This window comes from Gorilla gorilla, chromosome 5 (assembly GCF_029281585.2).
Source record: "Gorilla gorilla gorilla isolate KB3781 chromosome 5, NHGRI_mGorGor1-v2.1_pri, whole genome shotgun sequence".
Taxonomy (NCBI): domain Eukaryota; kingdom Metazoa; phylum Chordata; class Mammalia; order Primates; family Hominidae; genus Gorilla; species Gorilla gorilla.
Window position 1 is genome coordinate 162,674,029 of NC_073229.2, and position 25,268 is coordinate 162,699,296.

Consider the following 25,268-nt stretch of genomic DNA (forward strand, 5'->3'; position numbering starts at 1 on the left):
TGCCAACTATCACCCTGGTGTCAGGGAAAAGGGAAATTTCCTGAAGGGACTAAGTCTTACTTTGCCTTAAAAAAGGAAGATGAAGCCGGGCGCGGGGGCTCACGCCTGTAATCCCAACATTTGGGAGGCCAAGGCGGGCGGATCACAAGGTCAGGAGTTCAAGACCAGCCTGTTTAACATGGTGACACTCCATCTCTATTAAAAATACAAAAATTAGCTGGGCGTGGTGGCGGGTGCCTGTAGTCCCAGCTACTCAGGAGGCTGAGGCAGGAGAATTGCTTGAACCCGGGAGGCGGAGGTTGCAGTGAGCTGAGATGGCACCACCGCACTCCAGCCTGGGTGACACAGTGGGACTCCGTCTCAAAAAAAAAAAAAAAAAAAAGGAGGATGAAAGTTATCTAGACTTATACCACCAGCAAGTTGAAAAAGAGAAAGTCAAGCTGGTGACAATTATGTTTTCTTTCCAACCTCCAGGTTCAGTGATTCTCCTGACCTGTGCTTTGGCCAGCCATTTTTTTCTAAACCTCTGAATACTCTTCTTCCAGACAGTCAAGGCAGAGCTAGCTTGAAGAAAACATAGAATGAATACACAGAGGCATCAACACCAGTTTCTCAAGTCACCTTTGCCACCAACGAGAGAGAAGAGCAGCAGCAGTCAAGAGCTCCAACTCTGAAACTGGGTAGCTGTGTCTTAGAATCCTAACTTGTAGCTTGTAAAGGGTAGTGGGACTAAAGGGTTACATTCCAGCCTTCAAGGTGCTTACAGTTTAGCTGCCTGATTAAACAAATTCACAGGCCAATGTACAGAGCAGTGGCATCCCAAATTAAGGTACATCAGAATCCCTTGGAGGGCTTGTTGTAAAAATACTGCGGAGTCCACTCCCGTATCTGATTCAGTAGGTCTGGGATGGAGCCTGAGAACTTGGATTCCTAGCAAGTCCTCAATCACTGCTGGTGCAGCTGTCCTGTGAGCCACACCGCGAGAAAACTGTTTCAGAGTAAGGCAAATACCTAAAGAGAAGTAGAAATAAAATTAAAGGGATCAACATGATATCCATTTAGGGTGGAGGTAAAAGTGAAAGAGGAGAAGTCTTCTCTACTTAGAGGTGGTGTTAGGTGGGGATCCCAAAGAGGGCAATAGAGTTTTGCTTCCTACATATTCCACGTGACAAATGATAAAATGCCCAAAGGAAAAGAAGGTTGGTCTGTTCTTTTTATTACGTCACAAATGATCCACACTCGCCAAGCGAATAACTTAAAAGGGAACATAGGATAAAGAATTTAGCTGATATGGTACAGATCAATGGTGGGGGAATGCTATATCTGGTATCTACTTTTAGTCCCTAAAGAATGCCATTTTGTTTCAGGAAAAGCTTTAGCTTTGCTACTGTAGAAATGTGTCTTACATGTCAAGATTTCCTTAAAATGCTTGGAGGGTTCTTATATTTATTTTAACATTCCACTCCAGCTGCAACTGCAGGGAAAACTTCCTGATCAGGCCTCCACCATCTCTCACCTGATGGTGACCTCCACCTGGTCTCCTACTTTGACACCCCTGTCTCCTTTACTGTGAACTTTCAACACACAATCAGATTGATCCATTTCAAACTAATGAGTCAGATTATGTCACTTCTAAGTTCAAATCTCTCCACGCCCTGAATGTAAAAGCCAAAATCCTACTAATGGTTTCTAAGCCCTACATGATATGGCTCAATGTGGGTGGCTGGCTGGTGCTCAGTGAGTTCCTTAAATGAATGAATGATCTGTATTTGTTCAGTAGCGTGCTTGAAAGGGTACTGTAACTATATGACAAAGGTGATGGCCCCATTGGTCACCCAGGTAGATTTTATCCTCAGCCACATTTTCCGCCTTGATTAACCCAAGGCATATGACCTGACCTCCCATTAAATGGGCCTCTTCTCCCATCCACAACTCACATATTTGAGTAATAAGAGGATGAGAGGAGAGTAGGTGGAACAGAATGAATAAGGAAGATGATGTCTGGTGCACCATCATGGTTATATATCCAAGGAAATTTTGCCTCAGTAGAATTTCAGGGAAACTGACCAATCTAGGATTAAAAAGCTAACTGCATCATGGGCAACTCCCCAAAGCTTTCTAGTCAGACAGAACAGATGCCACAGGAAAGCTGCATTTTCAGAAAAAGCTTGCAGGCAAGTTTAGGCGGGGAGTAAGATGTAAGAGAGGAGGTGGTGACAGAATGCTACCTTTCAAATGGACAGGTTTCTTTGCCAGGGGAGGGGGAAAAAAAAGGAATGATAAGCAGACTGCCTAAAAATTATTTTATAATAACACAATTCCAAATGACTTCTCATTTACAATGTAAATATACAATTTACATTGTATATTTAGCAAAATAAAATGACCAGGTTGGGAAGAACCACAGAGGGAAAATACGCTACTAATTGTGGTCATCGGCTCAACAGTCAAACTGGAAATGAATTTGTTAACAATGCATTAACACATTTTAGAAAGACTGGTTTTCCCCCATGTCTTGGGATCAATATCTCTGTCACTGACATTAAACACCATAGACAATCTCATTTTATGTAGAAGGGTTAAAAATAAAAGGCCATTTTGATTAATATTCTTGCTCTGTGATTAATTCCTATTAGAGTGAAATTAAAACCTCCCAAAACAAAACAAAACAAACAAACAACAACAAAAAAAAAAAACCTTAGGAGTTAAACATTAAAAGTTGAGCCACTGGATAAACTGTCTGTTAGCTTTGTTTTTCATTGCACACCATGGCAAGAATTATTATTAAAATGTCATTTGCCATTGCAGAAAACCAGCTTTTAACATTTCTTCTTGTCACATGCCCAGATTAATTTAAGAAGCCTTGAAGAACTAAATCTGATTTAAATTAAGGTGAGAGCTTTCTGATGCCATGATTAATGTGAGTGTGCTGAGAGTCTGCAAGTCCTAGTTGAGCACCACCAGAGAGAGCCGCCAAATTGGAGGCGATCTCATTTCACTTTAGAATTAAAAAGCCGTATCATTGGCAGCAGAGGAGCATCACCAAGGTTACTCAAGATCAAATCGCCTGCAAAGATTCTAAGCCAACACCGGAGACTTCGGTTGTATCGTGAATGATAACAAACCTTACCAACAGTACCTTCAATGTATCGTTTTTATGCTGCCCTGAGTGAAATATAGAGGCCACTCAAGTTACTTACTTTATCGGGAGTTAAAATAGAATTGCTGAAACAGCAGACTGGCTACAGACACAAAAACAAAACAAAAAGCCTTTTGTTTAAACAATCCGTAGTGCTTTGTTAAGACCTGGATCATTTAAATGACTGTCTTTGCCATTCTATCTTTTCTGTGTTGCTTACCGTTAAAAAAAAAAAAAAACGGTATGGGGGTGGGGGCAACACGTCTCTTTATCTGAAAAAGCAATGATTGTTCATTTTTCCTTTGCTCTTGCATCCAACTTCCCTCTCCCGAGTTAAGGACACCAAGGAAAGCACTTCTTTTGGAGTTACTGTACCCAGAGTAGTACTTAGTATTATAGAAAATTCCGTGCCATCAAATCCAATAGGAGAAGTTAAATAGCCCCTTTTTGTATATAATTCCCATTCTGTTAATCCCATATTTTTGTCTGCTCTTTTCTTTTTCTCAATAGGGCATTTAATCCATGGTTTCACCCGGCTGGGCAACTTTCCCTCAGGACAAAAATTCCAATAGAGCCAAATGAAATACCACACATATTTTTTTAAAGCCTTTAATAACATCATTTGTCTTTGAAAAGTCAACCTAATTAAATTCACAAGACCTGAGCGAGAGAGCACCAAATAAAGTCATCCTTTTCACCAAAGAACTAACAATATGGCGGGGGCCACATTGCAAGCAAGGCTCCCACACCATGTAATGAACAGCCTCAATCTCTGGCTCCGTCTCATAACACGCTTCCCCAATTCCCTCTAGGAGACAGAGGCCGCAACCTCCGACCCTCCGCTTTGCCCTGAGTTGACTGCCTCCTTCCTGCTTCTTCAGGGAACATCCTCCCATTCTCTTTCCATATCTGCAATCCTTTCCCCTCCTGCTGACTCCTTTTTTCTATGGCCCTGTTTTCATAAGCTCTAGTTTTTAAAACATGTAATAATATCAGCTGTACCCTGCCACCACCTCAAAATACTATCCCTTCCCTCTCTGCTCTGTTGGCATCATTCATTCACCTTTATTTCTTTAAAAAAATTACTTTTATTGTTTTTCTGCTTATAAAAATCCTTCTTATCGCAGGAAATCTGGCTTAATCTAAAGACTTCCTTGAAACTGCCCTTTCAAAGGTCACCAATCACCACCTAACAACCGATTCAACAGCCTTTTCTTACAATGACTCTCTCCCCACCTGTGAGTGCCATGATGACTGCCTCATCCTGGCTGACTTTCTTCTTCCCCAGTTGTGCTCTTTTGCAGACTTCTCCCTCCCAGTGCCCTAAAGTAAAGCTTCCAAGCCTCAACCCCCCCTCCTCCTCACCACTGGCCCTCTCCACCCCCAATCTCATCACTCCACATTCTCACTACTTGTTCCCCGGCTTTGACTCTGATCTCTCTCCTGTGTTTTAGGTGACTTTTCCAAACATTTTCAGGCCTTCTACAAACACAACAGTATTTGCAGTCCCAGTCACTGGACTGTGTGCTGGGGACACACAAGTGAAAAGACAAAGCCCTGTTCCCACGGATGTTACTGTCAAGTGGGGAGATAAACATGCAAACACAATTATATAGTGTATCATAAGCAGTAGAATGGTGGAGTGTAAGCTTCCATGACAAGGTAGAAAAGGACTTCCTGGGGCTACCCAGGGGAAATCCAGGAAAGGTTGTGGGGGACTCTAGCACCCAAGGATGACTCACAAAGGGGAAACAGGAGTTGGCCAGGTGTGAGAGGTTGTGGTTCAGAAGGGAAAAAGTATGGCTTGGGACATGCAGTAGACAGAAAGAAGAACAAGACAAGCTAGCATTCCAACTGAAGGACTTTATCATTACACGTGAAGGCACAAAGTAAAAAAAATTGGGTGGAGGAGTAGAGATGTCTGGGGAGCAAAGGTGATTCCGCAGATGAGATGAGACAAACAGGCTTGAGTTCAGGAAGGTTTCTAGATGCTAAGAGCTTAGGTTATATTCTGTTAGTAATGCGGAGCTGGTAAAGAATTTTTAACTAGGGCAGGCTGACCAAGTTCGTTTTAAAGATAACACCCAGGGTTGAGGCTTAATAATACCACCGCTATGAACCTTGCACATAAGCTAGTCATACATACATCTTATCTCTGGCTAGCTTTCAGCCTCTGGAGGAAAGCATTGACGACACTCATCTTTGATTGCACTATAACATCCAGCCCAGTGCTTCACTTGCAGTATGCACTTAGACAATTTTTCCGTCCATACAAACTTAAGATTACACATCCCAGTTTGTCAGGACTTAGGCTCAGCCATTGGTAATATCTTTGTGTCAGTTAACTTCACACATATTACCCTTAAACAGTTAAGTACTGAGAAGCCAATCAGAATTTTAGAGCTTAGAAGGGAACATAGAAATCATAAATTGTTTTTCAGAGGTGGAAGCCAAGTACGAAGATGGGACCTGACTTCCAATATCCTGCAGCTTGCCACTGACAACACTGCAACCAGAATTCTGGTCTCCCATCTCATCTTCTGGAATCACTAATGACAACAAAACAAGATGTCAGTGCTACTGCGGTTTTGCGAAATATGAGACAATTATACTTCCTTCCTCTGTTCAGTTGCTTTTTCAGAATAACATAGCACTCCTCCTGCCCCCCAATTCTATGCCAATATTTGTTTCAACTTGAAAACGATTTAAAATTGTATAAATGAATGTAAGTCATTGAAAGCTTCTTGCTTGAATCTTAAGTGGCTGGGCGTGGTGGCTCACGTCTATAATCCCAGCACTTTGGGAGGCTGAGGTAGGCAGATCACCTGAGGTCAGGAGTTAGTGACCAGACTGGCCAACATGGCAAAATCCCATCTGTACTAAAAATACAAAAATTAGCTGGGCAGGGTGGTGCACACCTGTAGTCCCAGCTACTTGGGATGCTGCGGCACGAGAATCACTTGAACCTAGGAGGCGGAGGTTGCAGTGAGCCGAGATCACACCACTGCACTCCAGCCTGGGCACCAGAGCAAGACTCTGTCTCAAAAAAAAAAAAAAAAAAAAATTAGAATACCTTAGCCAGAGACATCTGACCTTCACCTTTTGCATATCAATTTTACTGAAGTATTCTTTGGGAAGTAGCAAACTAGGCAAATTGTAAACTCAGCTGCAAGTGCTAAATCATTAGTGTATTTATTAATTTCAAATGTTTATCTTTCCTTCCCTTGCAACCTGTGCCTATTTTTTTAAGTCTATTGAGTTACTAATAACCAATTATAACCCTAAAAATAAGCACCAAAAGCCATTAAGATGAAAGAATGGTTATAGATATTAATCAAACATGTCATGTGATGCTTCCTTTATTTCTCTTAGACTTATTTGAATTTTAATGAAATCAGGGGTGAGTGAGGAGACTTCAGGAGTAACCATGAAGTCACCACCTATAGGAAATGATGAGCCAATTTGCATTTCTAAATTAACTGGCTAAAGAAACCAAATCCATCTTTGGCCATGAGATTCCCAGGGTGAGCTTTGTCCCTGTGAACTTCCATAAAGTGGAGGACAGCTGAAAGGGCATCAAAGGGACAGGTCTCTTCAGTGCTCTTGAGGTCTGAGATCAGAATAGGCCAGCATGCGTGAGCACCAGGAACCCTTAACTTCTCTGGGTCTTGCTTTGCTTATCTACAAAATGGAAAGGGGGACTGACCAGAGGACTGGGCAGCTCTTTCCAGCTCCAGCATTCTAGGGGTCTTTCAGAGGTTGATGGTGAGCGGCGAAAGGCATCTTGCTCATGTGGATGAAATGAACCTGAGTATTAAGTGTCCGTCACTGTCATCAGAAGGTGTTCCTTGTTCTGTTCCTTTATCCCTCCTCCCACAGTATATCTCTGGAGCACAACGGGTAGGAAAGAAAGACCCAACTAAATGCTGAGGCCATTTGAGATTTGTAAAATTATATCTATGTTCCATTGCACTTCAATTAAAATGCACCCCTCCCTCCACAGACACATAACTTCCACATTGAGGGGCAGGTATATTGAGATATTAATACTTTACATGAATAAGTTCATTTCATTCCCATGTAAACAGATATTATGGCCTTTATAGATGAGAAAATAACATCAAAATGTTGAAGAAACAAACAAAATTAAACTCAAGTAACCTATACCTAGTATGTAACAAAGTCAGGATTGGAATTTAGATGTGACTCAAAGTACTTCACATGACACCTGGACTTCTGTTAGAAAACAGGAAGATGGCTGGGTGTGGAGGCTCACGCCTGTAATGCCAGCACTTTGGGAGGCCGAGGCAGGTGGACAACTTTAGCCCAGGAGTAAGACCAGACAGGGCAACAAGGCAAAACCCTATCTCTACAAATACAAAAGCTAGCTGGGCACGGTGTTGTGTGCCTGTAGTCCCAGCTACTCAGGGTGCTGAGGTAGGAGGATGGATTGGGCCCGGGAAGTCAAGGCTGCAGTGAGCCGTGATCACATTGCTGCACTCCAGCCTGGGCAACAGAGTAAGACCCTGTCTCAAAAAAAAAAAAAAAAAAAAAAAAGAAAGAAAGAAAGAAAGAAAGAAAGAAAGAAAAAAGAAAGGCAAGCAAGCAGGAACAGGAAGCTTCTGAAGTTTAGGTCACATTTTGACCTAGGTAATGGTTATACAGCTGTTCACTCTATTTCTCAAGCCATACACGTTTTATGTACCTCTCTGTGTTATATGTCATATTTTTTTAAAAGTTACAGAAAAAAAGATGAAGAATTCAATGTGGTTAGCACAAGGTGGGCAAAGCAGATGTCCATCTTGGGCCTGTCTGAGGTTGTGGGCAGATGCATCATGCCATCAGGGAGAGCTCTCAATCAATGTCCACAGGCCATTCCTACAAAGGCACCTCCTAGACAGTTCTGGGAAAGTGCCACAGGACCTTCAAGTGGAGAACCGATGGCGAAAGACAAGGGGTATCTGCGATATCTCAGGGACCCACGTGCTCTAGGCAGATAAATAAGACACACCCTTATCAAATCCAGAAGGAGGCCCACAATCTCTCCCAAGAAACATACTTGTCTACACCAAAAGGGAGCTAGGAGGCTTCATGACAACTAAGGGTGGATGCAGTCACCCTCAAAGTCTGCTGTCGGTAACTGTAGAGAAATCTGGCTGGAACAACTTGGAAATCTAGTCCATAATTTTAGGGAAGGTAAATCATTCTCCTTTTTTTTTTTTGAGACAGTCTCACTCTGTCACCAGGCTGGAGTGCAGTGGCGCAATCTCAGCCCACTGCAGCCTCTGCCTCCCAGGTTCAAGTGATTCTCCTGCCTCAGCCTCCTGAGTAGGCTGGGACTACAGGCATGCACCACCACACCCGGCTAATTTTTGTATTTTTAGTAGAGACGGGGTTTCACCATGTTGGCCAGGATGGTATCTATCTCCTGACCTCGTGATCTGCCCGCCTTGGCCTCCCAAAGTGCTGGGATTATAGGCGTGAGCCACCGCGCCTGGATGGTAAATCATTCTGTAATGTTAAACAGGTCGATGTGTGCACCATTGTTTTTAATCACTTGCTGTAAGTAGTTATTTTTTCACATTGTGTAATAAATTCTCAACTCCTATCCTTTCAGGTATAATAAATATAACCCTCTGACTTTGAATGACATAGGCCAGATTCAACACTCCTCCTTGTGCTCACACTTTTTAAATTCTAGAGCCATGGAGCATGCTGACCTGCTAAAATGCATTTCTTCAGGAAAGAGCTGTGACTAGAGAACATTTCTGATGCCAACAACAGCTGCTCTGTGAACTAATTCAGGCAGGAATGTACACAGAGACAGTAACTAAAGTGCCTGTTAAACATACTGTGAGAAATTATGTTTATCTCTCTCTCAAGTTGGGCTTTTTGGGGATGGAGCCTTAAAAGTGACATGTCTTTATTTCAGCCTTTAATATGCTCACAGTTGTCAAATGAGGTCTACAGGTTACAAAAAAGCAAAATCTGAACCTCTCATTCAGCTTACTACTATCTCTTGATTTCTTTTCCACTTAGTTGTAGCCGTTTCCATAAAGCTAAAAACTATGCAGATAAAAATTTAGCCAGATTTAGGTTACTTATCATCACAGCTATCTCCAGTGAAGTTCATGAAGGATTCAAACAATGATGGATGTAAAAAGGGTAGACTTCTTCTGGAAACTCAGTAAGAAGCTGAGTGAATTCTTCACAGATAATGGGATCCATCTTCAAAAATTTATTTTTTGTTGCTAGCCAGATGTCTATTGAAGCAAATATTAAAATGCCATTTTTAAATCTGGGTAAATGTTGAGTATCTCTTATCCGAAATGCTTGGGACCACAAATGTTTCCGATTTGGGTTTTTTTCTGATTTTGGAATATTTGCATTATAACTACTGAGTGAGAATCCCTAATCCCAAAACCCAAAATGCTCAAATGAGTACCTCCTTTGAGCATCATGTCAGTGCTCAAAAAGTTTTGGATTTTGGAGCATTTCAGATTTCTAATTTTCAGATTAGGGATGTTCAACCTGTACATGTTTGTATCTTCATTAGCAGTGAATCATTACCTAAATCTCCAGTAACAAATCAACAAACAAAACCAAGACATTTAATCTAAGCCTGTGACCATCAAATTTTATCAAAGTCTCCAGAGACTCTCCAGCTGTAAATACAAAAGATATCTGCTATATTCGGATCAGAGTAGAGCGAAATTATACATGGACAAGAGCCTGCTCCAAATGCCATTTTACACATCTTGAAAGACTATCTCCTCTCTCATGTGGGGATGGGAGCAGGAGGGAGTGGGCGAGTGAGGGGACCTCCCAGTGCTTTTCTTTGTTCTCTGACTGAGCCCTCTCTCCCTGTGTGCACAATGTAACTCATGCACACCTCCATCACACTACTGCCTGTTTACTACCGTAAGACAGTAAGCTTGCAGTAGCAAACCTCAAGACAAACTTTGCTACAAGCTGCTGCCAAGACAGCAGGCCTGGCTCTTTAAAATTGAGGACCCAGGAACTTTCATCCGTTCATTTAAACACTCCTGGCATAGAACCGAACAGATGCTCAATATTGATTAATTTATGTCTATTATCTGCTTTTATGTACTAAGTCAAACTCAGTTTTTTCACAAAACATTTTCCAGTAATTCTGTGGCTTCTTCAGTTAATCTGTTAACTACTAAGGATTTATGCATTGTTTTAAAACGTATATGTTTACATTTCATTATGCATTTATTGATACTCACTGTGTCGTTTCCCTTCACACTTTATGGTTCCCAAGAGTAGACTAGCTCCCCATAAAAACTGACAGGCTAATTCACACAATAAGCATTTAATGGCAATGAAAAAGCAATAGCCTGTTTAATATTAAAGAATGGTATTCTTTTCTTAAAATTATGGACACAGTAAGAATAGAAGAAGAAACAAAATAGATTACTCACTGTGAATACCTAGCTACCTTTCTATATTTTTAAGTAGAGAATGCTGAGGTTGAATGAACTTAGACTGATAATTTATATAACATCAAATCTTAATAGTGCCACATATTCAGAGATTGATTTTTTTAATCTTCACTGATAATGAGGTAATAAATATCTTGCACTCATGTTGTGTTTATTTCAGGTTGCTAAGATGATATAGGGGAAGAGGTACGTGAAGTTCTGTACATGTGGTTAAAAGTAAATAACTGAGAACAAAAGAACTCAGATAATCTTTCTCATTTCATCCTTCCCAACCACTGTTCATAAGTCTATAATTTATCTAAAATCTCTTACGAAGTTTTTAAATCCAGACTTTAAAGGTTGCGCTCCAGGAATTTTCCAAAGTTATTAATTTTATTAATAGTAAATCCCTTTGATGAACCATTTTAGAGCATTAAAGCAATTATGAAAGCATTTATCTTTTCAAAATAAAATTCATGTTTAGGCAAAACCAGTGGGGATAGATGATATTTCATATAGATGTACTGCATATTCAAAAAGAAAAGCAGAAATGCCTATAAACAGATGTTCAGTTTTTCAAGGGGAGAAAAGTCAAGTCCTGATCTGGAACTTGAAAATACATGAAATGGGAGTGAAGCACAGTTTCCTGGAGAGTGATCAAAAACAGTCGAGCCTGAATATTCAAACTCACACATACCTTCACGAAAGCGTTTTCTACAAGCCAGACCATGTAGTGCTCTGTTGCTTAGGAGCTGGGCAGAGAAATGCTAACGAGGCACTGCCTCAGGGATTTGTCCTGGGAACGGTGCCATTTAACATTCTTATTAGTAATTTGGTGGAGGAAGGTGAACTATAAGTAGAGAAGTTCCTGGTCACAATTTACTAAAGATAAATCACAAGGAAGTAAAGGGATCTAGAAGAAACTTTGGTTGGATTTAGGTACATTAAGGGACCAATATTATGACAGCAACAAAGCTCAAAGCACAACTCCAAGGCCATTTACAAACGAACCAAACGAATGCCATTCTTCTTATTTAAGACTGAAGTCACTAAAGACAGAGGTTACTCAGGCTAAATAAAAAGGGAAACCAACAATGCCCTCATTTCTGGATAGTCCAATAGCAAAGCTATGAGATACAAGATACTGGAAGATACATTAGATAATCTAAGCATTACAAAAGATTAAAGGAACAAAAAATAGAACCATGATCTGAAATGTCTGCACAGTTCTGTTCAGAACACCAAATCTATGGTGAACCTATGGATAGCTATTCTTTCTCTCTCCAAGCAGAAGTTATCTGCCCTCTTTAATTCCCATACAGCAATTTTTAGTTTGTCTCCTCAGTATTTTCCACATTGTGTTTGAGAGCTAGGACCCTGCCTTTGTACTCTGCACTTCTGCCAGAATAACAGATTCCCAATAAATAAATCATTGTTAAAGGCAGTATAGTGTAGCAGTTAAGAATATGAGCTCCACAGCCTCAGACTGTCCAAGTTTAAATCCTGGTCCTACTGCTAATTAACTTGGAGATCTTGGGAAAGTTTCTAATCGTTGTGCTTCCATTTTTCCATCTGCAACAGTAACAGTAAGCAGTAGGATCACTGGGAAAATTAGATGAGATAATATACTCAGTGGGCTTAGAACAGTATCTGGCATTAGAGTTAAGTGTTTAATAAATGTTATCAGTCATCATAGTGGTGGTACATTAAAGAATTAATCACTTCATAAGTGACTGACATACAAGATAAAATTATTTTTCTAGATTTTCCTTGAATCAATGACAGAATTTCTCCCAAAGTCAAGTCTTCCACAATTAGATAAAATACAGGAGCCCCAGTTAAATTACATTTCAGAGAAATAACAAATACTTCTTTGGTATACTAATGTCCCAAATACTGCATGGTAGGAGAAGTCTGGTAGGAGCAGCATCTGGTAGAATAAGAAGTTTGGTTTGTTGTACTAAGAAAAAGTCTCTGAATTTTACAAGTCACTCCTTCCTCTTTGAAGAACTACTTTCCTTCTTTATCACCTTTAGGCTGCCCTCCTTGCCACACATTTACTTTTTAACATCAACAATAAATTGGGCTGGGTGCAGTGGCTCATGCCTGTAATCCTAGCATGTTGGGAGGCTGAGGTGGGTGGATCACATGAGGTCAGGAGTTTGAGACTAGCCTGGACAAAGTGGTGAAACCCCATCTCTACTAAAAATACAAAAATTAGCCAGGTGTGGTGATGCACTCCTGTAATCCCAGCTACTCAGAAGGCTGAGGCAGGAGAATGGCTCAAACCTGGGAGGTGGAGGTTGCAGTGAGCCGAGATCACGCCACTGCACTCCAGCCTGGGTGACAGAGTGAGACTCCATCTCAATAAGAAAAACAAACCACAATAAATTGAAGTAAAAATGAGAATTTTAAACTAGATATAGGAATACACTCTTCCTATATTTTCTACTTGACCAAGTATACCTTGCTCATCTGCTGGCAGAACCTAGGCTCAGAGGAGCCCAGTTGGGTGATACCCCAGTTCTGATAAATCAAACCATTTGGCATGTCTTCAAAGTCTATATATAGGTCCTTTTTCCAGCCAGCTTGAACTAAACAGAACAAACAAGTGTGTTAAAAAAAAAAATTGGTTTTGAATACTTACAATGGTTTTAAAAAGACAGTGGCAAAACTGCCCATGTCAGCAGTGGTTTATTTGGATCAAATTAACACTGGCGGTTTAAACATGCTAAAGTGTTTCTAAGAAGGTGTGGGCTCCTGGAAACAGATTTGCATATCTGCAAATAGGCAAGTTTCTGCAGAGACCAGAACATCTTAGGCATGTGTATTATCCCATTTTCACACTGCTGAAAAAGATATACCCAAGACTGGGAAATTTACAAAGAAAAAGAGGTTTAATGGACTCACAGTTCCACATGGCTGGGGAGGCCACACAATCATGGAGGAAGGTGAAAGGCACGTCTTATATGGCGGCAGACAAGAGAGAATTGACAGCCAAGCAAAAGGGGTGTCCCCTTATAAAACCATCAGATTTCATGAGACTTATTCACTACCACGAGAACAGTATGGGGGAAATTGGCCCCATGATTCAATTATCTCCCACTGGGTCCCTCCTACAACACAGGAGAATGATGGGAGCTACAATTCAAGATGAGATTTGGGTGGGGACACAGCCAAACCATATCAGCATGTATTAGGTTGTATTTATGATATCGTATAAAGACGTAGCATACTATACATTCAATAAAAGTAGAGCTGGTTTTATAAATAGATATCAGATTTATGCTCTCAGCAGCCAGTAACCCAAGAAAATAAGCTCACAGAGGATGCCATCTTACCCCTCAGTACTGATTTGAGGTTGAGCTTGGCTTGGCGGTGCAGGTCCTCAACGCAGGGGGGTCTTGTGGTGGGAAGGAACACATTCTCCTGCTGGTGCCACGGGGCAGTGTAGTGGACTGTCCATCGGCTTTCCTCATCTAGGTTGGAAACCGCTATAGAAAAAAAGATAGAATACATTCAGGTGTCAACTTCATTGGCTACGAGTTCATTACATCATGATGTGTTTCCATGTCTAACACATCCACGGGTAAGGGCCAGCAAGGGAGCAATGGAGCAAATCCTAAATTAGTTTTAATCTTAGATTCCAGGGGTCTTGCCCATAGTGTTTTACCTATAAAGGAAAAGCTGAAAGTGTCCACCCTCCAAACAATGTTTTCATAGAATCATTTGCTCAGTTAACTGCTTCCCAGCATTTTAGGTCCTCCCTTTACTCCAATGTTTGAAAACATCTGACAGAATTGATAGAGACCTCCAATTCCTACTTAACCCCCCTCGCACACACACAGCAAATAGCAGTTACTCAACTGTATAATGCCATCGCAACAGTAAATGTTAGACTGTCCTGATAGAAATGAATTTCCTACCAGGAGGTTTATAACAAATATTCTCCCTCTACAGCATTATTTAAAGAGCATCACTGTTATAAACTCAATTACATTTTTAAAAAATTAAACGCCTGTAATCCCAGCACTTTGGGAGGCCGAGGTGGGCGGATCACGAGGTCAGGAGATCGAGACCACGGTGAAACCCCATCTCTACTAAAAATACAAAAAATTAGCCGGGCGCAGTGGCGGGCGCCTGTAGTCCCAGCTACTCGGGAGGCTGAGGCAGGAGAATGGCGTGAACCCGGGAGGCGGAGCTTGCAGTGAGCCGAGATCGCACCACTGCACTCCAGCCTGGGCGACAGAGCGAGACTCCGTCTCAAAAAAAAAAAAAAAAAAAATTAAGCGTAAACATTCAACTTACATGTAAATGACATAGCTAATACATGTGGAGACCCATTTGTGTTACAAAATTCTCTCTGCATTTCTTGCTTTCATGAAACCCTTTTATATTAAACATTTTTTAAATTACAATGCAATTGACTCTTCCCAACACAATCCAATTCAACTAAATTTTCCCAGCACAGAAGAGACCAAGACATTAGAGGACAAAATAACAGGTAAAATCCTGAGACTAAGATAAATCTCTACAATAATTTTTCTTTAAATCCTCGGAGGCTTGAGACCTCTCTAGTTCATTTTTCCTGACAACACAAGCTAAGTTGGGGCATCAGTGGAGCCCAAAATGAGGCCGACAGCACCAAAACAAATTCATCGACAATGTTTTAATACTTTCTATATACCTGCCATGTAACCCAGGCATAAGAGAGACTGGAAAGGTATTGGAGAAAGTCCTTGTGCTGAGGCATTTGCTTGAGGTAGCAAGTCTAACCCCTGTAAAGCCAGCAGATACTTGAATTGTGAGTGAGGAGCAAGTCTTCCTGACTCTGATCTATGCTAGAGAGTTCACACTGGGCGTATCCATGTCCCCAACATAACATGTACCTGGAAACTAGACCATAAAATGAATTCTCAAAGTAACGTGAGAACACACGCATAAACTATTAAATCCATTTGAGCATATCTAAAATTCACTAAACATACTCTATAGCACAGTTATTAGGGCTACTCTAAAGATTAAATGAACCAATATACATAAAGTACTTAGCTCAAGAAATAACTCAGGTAAAACACGGTTGTGGCAGGAACAGTAAAAATTATTCTAACGAGGCCCCAAACTTCGAACTGTCACTGTCTCTTGTAAACCTGGGCCACACGCTAGCGCTCATCTCACATACCATCTTTTCTGCAGCTACTAAATTTTACAATCTTATGAAGCTGAAGAGGATAACTCATTTTCAAAAGGACCCCACCTTCTCCGCAAGTTGCTAAATGAGAAAATAAACATTGAGAACTAGATATCAAGTTAAAAACAGAAATGTCCATTGTGCTTTCTGCTTAGTATTTAACAAAAGCAGTATGTGAATTTGGCACCTAGTATTTCATGTAAACTCTTGTTGAGCAAATGTTTTGCATGGTGCATACAACTATCAATCTTAATACACAAAATCCACAAAGACCTGACTTAACTCTCATTTGTGTTTCAGAAGAATCTAGCATTGGGCCAAACTCACCATATGTCCCCCCAAAGTGTAGCCAGAGTTCATCACAGTGTTTTGTGCTGATGTCCGTTTATTTTAAAGACTGAGTTACCATACTTCAGAGTTAGAAACTATTGAAAATGGAAACTTTTCCTATTCGACAATTTCAAATCAAATCCAAGTAATGGCATTCGTGTCTGCACCATCAATCGCACCATCGGCCCCACTGCACAGCTACCAACTGGCTCCTATGAAAAGGTCTCTTCCCCTGGTGTTCCTCACTCTCGCCAGGGCCACTTTTAATCTGTTCATCCAAAGGCAGCCTTTAGCAAGGAGCTGCAGAAAATCAGCCCACCGTGCTGCTCTTTGTAGCTTTCTCCAAAGCTCCTCTTACCAATGCCCCTACCCATGTACATTTATCCAGTATAAGTCACTGGTCCAAACACTAAACTAAACTAAACTAAAATAAACCACCGACTATGTAAAAACAAAGCCAAGTAGTTATAAAAATTATTATTTTCAAGAGAATGAAGAAGCACCTACATTAAAGAAATGTAAGTCAATGGTAAGTACACAATAAAGCCACATTACAAAAGCTCTGTACCCTTACAACAATCACTGATCAGTCTAGACAGTTTGTGCTCGAGCTCTTAAATACACAACAAAGAGTGCCAGGGAGTTTCAGGGGATTATCTCCACCAGAAATATGTGATACATTACACAGAGGCTCCCTTACCTCAGCTGCATATTTAGCCAAAGAATCAAAAAATCATACACTGGATATCAAGGGAAACATAAATTAAGTACAAGAATTTTCCCCCCTCTTCAAAGGACTTCTTTTGAAAAGCACAAAAGAAGTGAATTCACTTAAAACCCCAATCATAAATAAATAAGACATGCTAAGATCACATAATACTGTCCTAGAGTTACAAAAGTCTGAGGTATTTAAACAACCTGGTATAGAGTAGAGTTTAACTCATGCCTATTACGCTGTTTCACACTCTAATTTCTTCACACAAAAGAATGAAGGACCTAAAACACACACATGGACACACACACACACACACACACACACACACACAGGGACATATACACATACGGAAACATATGCACACAATAGGTAGTAGAGAGAAAAGGAACTACTTACTTTTCTTCTTAAAAAGTTTAATTAAAGACTTAATCTTTGCATTAATGAAGACCACCATTTCCAGGGCACCTACATAGAGCTTAGAAATGTAAATCACATTAAAAGCTCAGCCCAGTAGGCAGGTGGCAAGCTTCGTCCTTCTGCTACAGATTCTAACTTTTTCTTCCCCCGGTCTCATATCCTTAGACATCTGCCCAGGCTGATGTAACTGAGGTTGAGCTTATTGTCAGGCAGTTACAAACCATTAACAGTCCTTGAACCTGAAAAACTCCTACTGAAACCTAATCTTTAAGGCTGAGAGCAGCCAGTGACATCGTGCGCTGAAAGAAAGAGAAAGCCAATCACGGTTCTTATTTGCATGACAGCCACATCAGGCTTTCTGCCTCAGTGCCCATTCATTCAGTTTTCTCTCCAACAGATCAGAAGTTCCTCCTCTCTGAGCCCACAAAAATAGTGCAGACTTTCCTCTACGGAAGTCAAGATGAAACAAATGTGTTCCCCATTTCATTAGGCCCCTATGAACACCCAGATCTTTTACAGGAGCTGCCAAGTCTGAGAGCAATTCCAGTTAATTCAGGGTATATGGGATTTGAACTGATTTAGGGGGGAAAAAAGCCAAACTATTGTTTCCCAACCACGCCCCAGGCTCTGCCTCCGATACCAAAGGAACTTGTACAAGCAGTAAAACTTTAGAATGGAATCTCCAAGGAGCTGCAAATGATGACTTGGTTGCATTTTTGTGCAAATTAGGATGCTCTGTCTTCTCACCCTTCTTTGCCAGTGATTGAGAATCAGCATTGTGTGTTCCAAAGCGTGATCTTATTTGCATCTAGCTGCCACAACAATCAAGAAAAAAAAAATCCACCAAAAAAAATACAACTTCCCCACTCCAAATGATAAATTAGATAAAGTACCCTAATCATTTTAATCTTTATTTTATATGTAATTGTCACTTAAGCTCCTGGTTTTCAGAATTCCATAATCGCCCTTCCCTCACTGTCGTCTCAAACAAACATTATCTGAGTTACTCTTTAACTTGAATCTACCATCCAGAGCGCTGGTTCTTTTGCCCATTGGCAATTAACCACAGAGAACTAGGGAAGCACAAGCAGAGACAGAGAAATCAGAAACAGAGTATAAGAAGGCACTGAAAAAACATATTCCAGGGGTAAAGGGATAGGAAAAAAGAGGAGACTATAGATCCGGAAATACTATGACAAGGGAAAAAGGAAAAGAATCTTCCTCACATCTCAGCCCAGTTCCACTTCATGGCCAAACACTTTTGAAACAATTTAGACAACCTCTTATTTCATAGCTTTGGGCCAGACTTATAACTCAATGGAAAAATGTAATAATCCACTAATTCAAAACATTTAGTTTATAACAAAGGCTCTTAGTCAAAGAATAAAATTTATATAAGGGGCTCTGTCTAGGGCAAGCTTTGAAATGATTCCTTCTCAGGTCTTTTTATGCCCTTTATTTTTTCAACAACAACAAAACAAAAGAACACATAGAAATGTTACCATTTTATCATACATATTATCACAGATTTCCAATTTGTGTTATTTCATTCTATATATAGCTTTATTTTAAAGTAATTAAATTGCCAGATGGCAAATGAGAAACGACTGAGCCTGTAAGTCAGATTATGTGGCTGCCTTAAATTAGCGGGCAAAGTTCCCCTTTGGAAAACAAATTTATCTGCAAGAGTGACCTCGCTCTGCTCACTGCATTAGACACAAGGAGAGTTGTGGGCAAAAACACTCATATGCACAATCCACAAGTGTTTGAGGTTAAGTGTCACCATGCAAATGTCCAGTGAAAACAGAAATTGTTCTTTCAAGAAACCCTGATTATGCTCAATCTTCCATAGCATGTAGCTTTCCATGTGCTCAACAATGGCATCTGAATATAGATTCATTCATCAGAAAGATAAATACCAGGCACCAATGCTAACTGCTACTCTTTCATTTAGTTGGGATACATCATTGGACAAAGTAGGTGAGATCCCTGCCCTCATGGAGCTTAAATTATTTGACACTAAACTACAATTTTATGGTATATTAGGAGTTGAGTGCAATAGACAAAATAAAAAAGTTGAGCAACATATAAGGGGGTTTGAGGGTGGCCAGGCTGCAGGATCGTAGGAGTCAGGGTGGTCCTCATGAAAAGGTGAGATTTGAGCACAACCTTGAAGGAGGCAATGGCAAGAAAACAAAACTGTGTAATGAATCTCACTGGCTCCCATTTTAAAGAGAGACAGAGATTCCTCAGGCTGTGAGACACATTTCCATTCCCCAGGACCAGAGAAGTGCTCTTTCCTCTCAGAAAATGAACCATAGGAAGAATCTTGCATGGAGTAATTTCCTTTCTCACTCAATATTAAGTGTGATATAAAGTGGCCGCAGTTGTTCCTCTGTATCCATTCCAGGATGCCCCTTGGATACAAAAATCCTTGGATGCTCCAGTCCCTGATATAAAATACTGTAGTATTTGCATGCAACCTATGCACATCTTCCATTATACTTTAAATCTTCTCTACATTACTTATAGTACCTAATACAATGTAAATGCTATGTAAGTAGTTGTTATACCGTATTGGTTTAAAAATACGTATTTTTTTATTGCTGCATTACTTTTATTGTGTTTTTTTCCCCAAATATTTTTGCTCCACGGTTGCTTGAATCCACGGAAGTGCAACCCGCGGATATGGAGAGCCAACTGTACTTGGTTACACACGAGTAAGTGATAAACCTGGGGGAGAAGGCAGGCTTCCATCCCGGCATCCTAGGATGTCTCATCCTCTGTGCATTATTCCACACTGCCACGTAACACCATAAAATCCAGATCTTCAGGAAATAAACCAAATAAACTATCACATTTCTTGCGTTCTATATTAAGTTGTATTTCAAAAGCGCTTATTAATTAGAAAGTTTCCCCAATCAATTGCCAGCTCTTAGTTTACATCCTTGATATAAGCATGAGCACAGGGAAATGTTTTCATCATATAATTTGCATGCCTCAATGCTGTGGTTGATGGAAGACACGTATTCTTCCGGAAGTGTATTTTTTAATTGTTCAATTTATACGTGCAACAGAAAAGATACAAATCCATGGTATTTCTGATGCCAACTTCAGCCACATATGACAGTGGCGGAAAAAAAAAAGTTTTTATAAAGATAACGTACTATGTTGCCCGGCTATTCTCAAACTCCTGGCCTCCAGCAATCCTCCCACCTCAGCCTCCCAAAGTGTTTGGATTACAAGCAAGGCCCATTGCACAGGGCAAAAAAAGAAAAAGAAATGTTCTAATGAACTAGACATGAAAAACTTGACACTAATGCATAATAGCGAAAAGCAGTCCCCCTCTGGAACCATCCTACCCAGGTTACCAGCCACTGACCAGAGGAGTGACCCCTCCATGCCTTGGTTTGCTCATCTGTAAAACGGGATAACAACAGTGTTTATATCACCAGGTCATGATGAGAACTAAGAGTTATTATTGATAAACTCCTTAGAACAGTACCTGGTATGTAAACATACGTAAGTGTATGTTAAATCAATGAATAAAATCTTAAGAGATAGCTTAGCAAGCCTTCTGCTTAATAAAGGGCCATGCTTTCATGCAAGGGAATCTGTAGCAGACCCCATGGCTGTCTTCCTACTTGTCTCTTGACTTAAACTGCCAACATCTCGAGTAATTGCTCTATATCCCCTGCTTCCAACTTATATCCACATACTATCTTTTCTCTTGTCTAAGATTTTATTTCAATTTTTAAAAAATTCTCAGTGGTTATCGGTGAATTTCTGACTCCTACTAACGGTGTTTTTCTTTCTCCTCACCTTCCTAATGATCTTCTTAATCATATACTTCCAACCACCCAGCTCTTGATCCTCTTCATTGACACTGCAACACACTAGTTCCTCTCCTGCATATGATGGCTCCTTCTCCGAATTCCAACAAAGTCTAACCAAGCTTCAAAGATCTAGTCCCTAAGCCTTTGTCCTACGCTATTTACTTATTTCCCTTTGAAACTTGAATGGTTTTGTTAGTATAGAGCATAAGTCAGCAAATTATGACCCTTTGGCCAAATCCAGCCATTAAATGATTTTTTTAAAGTAAAAGAAGAAGAATATTTCATAACGTGAAAAGTACATGAAATTCAAATGTCAATGTCCAATAATAAAGTTGTAATGGAACACCACCACACCCATTTGTTCAAATATTTGTTGAAATATTGTCTAAGGCTGCTCTTGGGTTGTAACAGCAGGGTTGAGCAGCTACAACTAAGACTGTATGGTCCTCAAAACTGAAAATATTTACTATCTGGACCTTTAAGAGAAAAAGACGGCTGGCCCATGGCTTAAGCTACTGCCTTTAAACATCCTGCTCAACCTTCATTTCTATTATCTTCCATTTGTCTGCCCTCAGTTCCATTTGCTAAGCTCTACTCAGATTTCACATTATCTCAAGTTCAACATATCTAATTTGAGACAATCTGCTTTTCCCCCCAAACTGTTTCTCAGGAACTATTTTTACATCTATTAGGACTATCATCTCTTTTTTTTCCCCCATGAACCAGACAGGTAAATTTAATCCCCAGTTAAAAAAGAAAAAACTGAGGCTGGATGTAATGGCTCACACCTGTAATCCCAGAGCTTTGGGAGGCTGAGGCAGGAGGACTGCTTGAGGCCAGGTGTTCAATACCAACCTAGGCAACCCAGAGAGACCCTATCCCCCCAAAAATACAAAAAAATATTAGCCCGGTGTGGTGGTTCACGCCTGTAGTCCTAGCTACTCAGGAAGCTGAGGCAGGAAGATTGCTTAAGCCCAGAAGTTTGAGGTTGCAGTGAGCTATGATCATACCACTGCACTCCAGCCTGGGTGACAGAATGAGACCTTGTCTCTTAAAAGAAAGAGAGAGAGAAAGAGAGAGAGAACGTATTCGCTGCCTTGTGTTAGGTGTCCAGGTTAAAAATTAATCAAACATGATCATTGACCTTTGGAAGTTCACAGTCTAGTGGAAAAGACACACCCACACAGATAAAAATGATGATATAAAGATTAAGTCTAGCGAGAGAGAGATGATGGTGAAGTTCCTAGGTAAAATAACACACATCCACCTCATTTAAAGGACCACCTGCTATTAGAGTACAGAGAAGAGACTCTTGGGTAAAGCTCAGACCTGGGATGTGGGGAGATATGCTGAAACTTCGGTGAAAGCTCATGGGACAGCCCTGTGGGGAAAGGTGGTGGGGAAGATGGAGAGAGGCAGGGCAGGCCCGCAGCGTCTTGCTTGCCACCGTGGGTGAGTGGCAGGTGGTGGGCAAGGGGGTCCCTGATGGAGGATCAAAGGGGAACCTGTAGGGCCAGTGCTGCATTTTAACTAGAACTCTGGTGTCAAATGACAAGTAGGTTTGAATAGGCTTGACCAGAGGCCGGGAGAGAAAATGGTGCCACAATCCACACAAAAGGTGAAGAGGTCAGAATTCATTCTCAGCTCAGAATAACTTTCTTTCTCTAGAACAACTTGGTTTTATCAGCCTGCGTTTCACCATCTGTAAAATGTTTCAGGAACCAAATAAACCTAAAGTATAAAGTTCAAAAAATTAAACCTTGGCCACTTAAATAAATGACTCTGTTACCACCCATGCTTTTATCTTTAGTACGATCTTAAAGTACACCCTCATTATTTTTATGAAGGCCAAAGATTATATGTCTAAACCTAAAAGCTTCTTAAGAGCAGAGCTGTCTACAGCTTCTAGAACTCATAGACATAGCCTTGCCCATCCCCGCCCCCATCCCTATTTACACAAACCCACAGGCCCTCCTCAGTGTATCAAATGCAGCTGAGGTACTGAAAGTCTTTATTTGGAATTCAAAAACTTTTTCACAAATACTGTTAAACAATATTGACTAAAAAGGGTCATTTTCAAATATTGTACACAGGAGTTTATGCAGAAATGAGCCATGTTTATATCATATGTAGGCACTTTGAATTAGATAAAATTTGAATCTTTGAGCAACTGAAAATGAAATAGGGGCTGGGCATGGTGACTCATGCCTGTAATCCCAGCACTTTGGGAGGCCAAGATAGGCGGATCACAAGGTCAGGAGATCGAGACCATCCTGGCTAAAATGGTGAAACCCCATCTCTGCTAAAAATACAAAAAATTAGCCAGGTGCGGTGGCACGTGCCTGTAGTCCCAGCTACTTGGGAGGCTGAGGCAGGAGAATCACTTGAACCTGGGAGGCGGAGGTTGCAGTGAGCTGAGATTGCGCCACTGCACCAGCCTGGGCGACAGAGCTAGACTCCATTTCAAAAAAAAAAAAAAAAAGAATATGAAATATACAATCAATAAAGATCATTATTTTCTTCCAACCTGAAGAGGAGAAAGGGGAAATAAAAGTCAGACATAATAGAGTTCTGCTCAGGGCTGTGTATTAAATGACCGTTTGAAATGCTTCTCAAAGGAATTTAGCTCTTCAAATAGAAAATTTTTCAGGGCAACCTTATCTATAAATGGTGCTTTTACTGATTGTTAATTCATTTTAGGGTGTTTTTAAAAATCAAGTTTAACATCTAGCATAGAAGACTGTATATGACTAAGGTAATTTAGATGTCATCTTTATGCATGGTTAAAATACTTCAAATACGATTTTTAAATCTATAGACACACCCATTCATTCTTATGCTTTTCAGACTCATTGAAACATTGGAAAACATCACAGCAGAAAGCACAACCCATGCCTTCTGGGCCAATAAAATAAAATGTACAGAGTAGTAAGGGATTTTAGACATTTCTAAAAATTTACATCATCTACTTAATAAACATTCATAATGTTTTACCAATAAAGATAATTTAGGCCTATCCTGTTTATTAAGGAACAAAATCTTCCTATGTTAACTCTTGAAGGTAAGAATTATGTTTCCTGTTTTTATGAATAGTTTCACATTGAGAGCAATTATGTATAGTCTGTAATTCTTGTCTAGCAAAATAACAGTTTTGAATTACTATTCAAACAATTGTTATTGAATTATTGAAGCTGCAAAGCAAACTAGTAACACAGGCAGGTAAATTAATACAGTCAATAAATGTGTAAATAAAACGGCAACTTTTAAAACTAGGGCTGCCAGATAAAACATACGATGTCCAAATAAAGTTGAATTCCAGATAGATAAAAAATAATCTTTAAATATACTATGTCCCAAATATTGAATGGGATATATACTTATGCTAAAATATAATTCATTGTTTCCCTGACATTTAAATGTAAGTGGGCATCTTGTATTTGGTTAATCTGGAAATCTTAAAGTACAATTTTAAAAAATTATCTAAGGTCATAGAATAGTAAGAGTTTGATAGGAGTAGCTGGAAGAAAAATCATTGGTTAGTAATAAAGATTTATTCTTCAACAGTTGACATTATTAAAGGAATTTTCAAAAATCTACAGTAAAAGTTAATACAATTATAATTTATAATGTTAAAAATCACTTTATTTGATATGGCAGATTAAAAAAACTACTTAAGATTAATCAAGACAAATTGAGTGGACTTATAAAGTTCCTGCTGCTGGGCATTTATTTGGACTAGAAACAAACCAAAAGACGAATTAGTCACTTGTGCCTTAAGAATCAATCTCTAATTTTTTTGCATCCGGCATTTTTCTTACAGATTACTACTGTTCATTTCTTAGTAGTCTAAATCTTAGGTATTTGAACTTCTATCTTTCTTTGTCAGTTTTAACTCCCTACTGAAGAGCTGCCATGTAAGAGGAATATTAGAGCAGCCACACAGTGGAAGAACCGGCCAGGCATCTCCCTAATCCAGCAAACACTAATGGTAGGCAACTGATATGTTATGTCCACTGATGTGATGAAATACCAAGCATAAACATCACCTATGGTAAATCAAAGTTTTTTTTGACAGGTTAAATTATCCCAGGTTATAGGAAATAAAAGAGCTGGAAGAAAAAGCAAAAGCAATCAGTCTTAACTTAAAGTGGGATATTATGCTGATCTGGCCTCTCCAATAACTTATCAAATAATT

The 25,268-nt window shown here is 40.0% G+C and overlaps 1 protein-coding gene across 6 annotated transcripts in view; it reads right to left on the bottom strand.

Annotated features, from left to right (window-relative positions):
- NHSL1 (NHS like 1) overlaps positions 1-25,268 on the bottom strand; it is a 149,630-nt gene that overhangs the window by 58,972 nt on the left and 65,390 nt on the right. For 5 of the 6 annotated variants that reach the window (XM_031012071.3, XM_055391212.2, XM_063707894.1 and 2 more), the window contains exon 2: positions 13,926-14,078. In XM_031012071.3, coding sequence (XP_030867931.1) covers positions 13,926-14,078 — 153 coding nt within the window. Of the gene's footprint in view, positions 1-13,925; positions 14,079-17,216; positions 17,811-25,268 lie in introns of those variants that run through there. The other variant, XM_031012072.3, reaches the window with a different exon arrangement.